Source organism: Acanthisitta chloris, unplaced genomic scaffold, assembly GCF_000695815.1.
Source record: "Acanthisitta chloris isolate BGI_N310 unplaced genomic scaffold, ASM69581v1 scaffold12746, whole genome shotgun sequence".
Lineage (NCBI taxonomy): Eukaryota > Metazoa > Chordata > Aves > Passeriformes > Acanthisittidae > Acanthisitta > Acanthisitta chloris.
Genome location: NW_008676515.1, coordinates 384 through 3,653, shown reverse-complemented (window position 1 = coordinate 3,653; position 3,270 = coordinate 384). Strand labels below are relative to the sequence as shown.

The 3,270-nt window shown below is 61.0% G+C and overlaps 1 protein-coding gene across 1 annotated transcript; it reads left to right on the top strand.

Moving 5' to 3' along the window:
• Nucleotides 1–297: 297 nt before the first annotated feature.
• LOC103803609 (SNF-related serine/threonine-protein kinase-like) lies at nt 298–3,051 on the top strand (the record flags this gene model as incomplete). The annotated part of the gene is made up of 5 exons (XM_009076178.1): nt 298–886; nt 2,000–2,012; nt 2,302–2,430; nt 2,601–2,813; nt 2,914–3,051. Coding segments are annotated over exons 1-5 (1,082 nt in total), but the record flags the coding sequence as incomplete, so codon positions are not given.
• Nucleotides 3,052–3,270: the final 219 nt, after the last annotated feature.

The following is a 3,270-nucleotide window of genomic DNA, read 5'->3' as shown; positions in this document are numbered from 1 at the left end:
TGCTCGGGACTGAAAGTGAGGGTATTGGAGAGCTGGGGGTGCTGGGGACCCTGACATGGGGATTACGGGGTACCCTAGGCGTGGAAGTAGAGTATTTGGGATATCCAGGGTGCTGGGGACTGGAGGTGAGGTGTAAGGGGTGCCCAGAGTGCTGGGGATTCTGATGTCCTCAGGATCCTGCTGTCTGTGGTGCTGAGGAACCTGCTCTTCGGGGGTGCCCTGTCCCTCACCCCACGTTGCTCACTGTCTCCTCCATCCCACAGCGCCTGATGCCTGTCCCCACCTGACTCCACCACGATGGCTGGGGCACAGGGCTGCGGCGAGGGCAAGATCGCGGGTCTGTACGACCTGGAGCGCACGCTGGGCAAGGGTCACTTTGCGGTGGTGAAGTTGGCGCGGCACGTCTTCACCGGGCAGCGCGTGGCCGTGAAGGTGATTGACAAGAGCAAGCTGGCCGGGGAGGCGGCGGGACAGCTGCTGCAGGAGGTGCGCTGCATGAAGCTGGTCCAGCACCCCAATGTGGTGCGTCTCTACGAGGTCATCGACACCCACGCCAAGCTCTACCTCATCCTGGAGCTGGGCGACGGAGGGGACATGTTTGACCACATCATGAGGCACGAGGGAGGCCTGGCCGAGCCACGGGCCAAGCACTACTTCGCCCAGATCGTCCACGCCATCTCCTACTGCCACAAGCTCCACGTGGTGCACCGTGACCTCAAGCCCGAGAATGTGGTCTTCTTCCAGGAGCAGGGGCTGGTCAAGCTCACCGATTTTGGGTTCAGCAACCGCTTCCAGCCCGGCAAGATGCTCACCACCAGCTGTGGCTCCCTGGCCTACTCAGCACCAGAGATCCTGCTTGGGGATGAGTATGACGCCCCAGCTGTTGGTAAGGGTGGTTGGGTGCCCTGGGGATGTGTCTCTTGCCTGGAGTGTAGTCCTGCCAGCTGGGTACCACCTCACTTTCGGCCCCTTACACTGGGAGCACCCGGTGACACTGCTGTCCCTGCAGGGAGCAAGCCTGTCCCTTGGGTCTTCAGCTGCCCTGGCACTGGGAGGTCCTCCCTGCAGAAACCATCCCAGCACCTGCCAAGATCCCACAGAAATGGTTCATGCCAGGGAGTGGAAAAAGCCCAAGCAAGCTGCAAGCCTGGTGTAGCACTCACCAGGGCTTGGGAGAAGCAGTGTGAGGATGCAGCTGCAGGCAGTCTGGCGCTAGTGGTTATTTGGGGGGTGAGGCAGGAAGGAAGTCTGCTCGGGATGCTGCTGTTCGGGTGGAGGAGCTCTGAAAGTTTCCTTTGCTCCATCCCCGCCCTGAAAACCGCTTCCTCTCCATGGCTCCCGGCGCCCTTCCTCCCTGGCCAGGGCGCGGGGTCTGGGGAGAGTGTCCCAGGGCGCAGGGCTGGGGGCTCCGAGAGGCTCTGCCGTGACAGAGGGGACGTGGGAGGGGAAGCAGGATCCAAGCTGGCTGGCTGGAATTAGGGCAGGAGGATTTAGCAAAGCAAAACACGAGCCCTTAAAGGAAAAAGCCCAGCGTTGGCTCAGGGAAAGGCGGATCCCGAGTTGAGAACAGGGATAGCTTATGGAGGCGGTAGAAAAATAAGCTGGTGGCGCTGCAAAGGGAAATGAAGGGAGAAAACCGACGCAGATGAGAAATTTTCAAACACTTGACTTAAGCAGCTGAAGATATTAACGGAGAGCCCTGGGGCGTGCTCAGCATCCTAAATCTGCCTTCTGCAGGAGTTTGTGTTCTGGGCAGGAGGAGCCAGTGAAGATGCTGCTGGCTCCATCCCTGTCCCTGGGGCAGAGCAGTGATTCCACTGCGGCTGGCACCCACGCAGCTGGAGAGCCTGGATCAGTGCTGTGTCCCTGTCCCCTTGCTGTAGTGTCTCCTCTGCTACAGCCCAGAGCCAGGATGGTTGTGGTGGGGTCTGGGAACTGAGAAGCTGAGGAATGACATGAAACAGTGCTGTGGGAGGGTGACTGGGGAGACAGAGCTCAGGGTTGGCCTCCCTGTGTCCCTGCCTGGGCAAGGGGATAAGACCCTCAACTGCTTTGGTGAAGCTCCTTGAGACCTACTTGGATGTGGGGATGAGGAAGGTCCTTCCCTGCCTTAGTGGGGCTGTAGTCTCCTTGTCCATGGGGCAGGATTTGGGAGCTGTTACCTCCAAGGAGCATCCCAGTGAGCACTGGTGTCAGCTGGATCAGCACTGGGGGCTGGTGGGATGGACCCCCAAGGTCCCTGGAGTGGGGGGATCTCTTCTGGGCCGTGGTGAGTGCAATCTGAACTACTGCTTCTTGCAGATTTTTTTTCCTCTACATGCTGGTGTGTGGCCAACCCCCTTTCCAGGAGGCCAACGACAGCGAGACCCTCACTATGATCATGGACTGCCGCTACACCGTCCCCCCGCACGTCTCGGCACAGTGCGCTGAGTAAGCACCACCATCCCCACCGTCCCCCCTGAGCCCCGACCTGCTGCCCCTGGGGTGGGTGCCCCATTCCTGGTGGACGCCTGGGAGCGGAGGTGGGAGAAGGAGGTAAAGCTGCTTTGTTTGGGGTTCACATGCTGCTGCAGGGTTGCAGTGTCACTCCTTTCCCCCAGTCTCATCTCCAGGATGCTGCAGCGGGACCCGAAGCAGCGAGCGTCCCTGGAGCAGATCGAGGGCCACGCGTGGCTGCAGGGGGTGGACCCGTCCCCCGCCAGCCGCTGCCTGCTGCCCCTCACCTCCCACAAACGTGTGTCCGAGGAGGAGCACGAGATCATCCTCCAAGCCATGATGTGCGGGAACATCGCGGATCGGGACACCATCCAGGAGTGAGTGATGGGGCAAGATGCCGAGGTGGGAGCCCCTGCAAAGGGCTCTGGGGATCCCTCCAAGCATCTCCCTTGTGTGCTGATGTGTGGTCCCACACAGGGCACTGGAGGCTGATCGCTACAACCACATCACGGCCACGTATTTCCTGCTGGCAGAGAGGATGCTGAGGGAGAAGCAGGAGAAGCAGGGCCACCGCCTCAGCCTTGTCTACAACCTGGCCAAGGAGGTGCAGAGCAGGTGAGCTCTCCCGCTGCCCCCGTGTCCCTCCCACGCCATCCCAGGTCCCCAGTGCAGGGTCTTGGCCAGTCCCCTATCCCCTTCCTTGCCACAGCTCCTGCGATGCCCAGCTGGGTACTGACACCTCCCACCTCCCTCTCTCCCCTTGCTCAGGACCAACTTATCGGACACGTTTGGCTCTGTGGGCAGCCCCAGCAGCCTCCTGCCCTTCACGGAGAC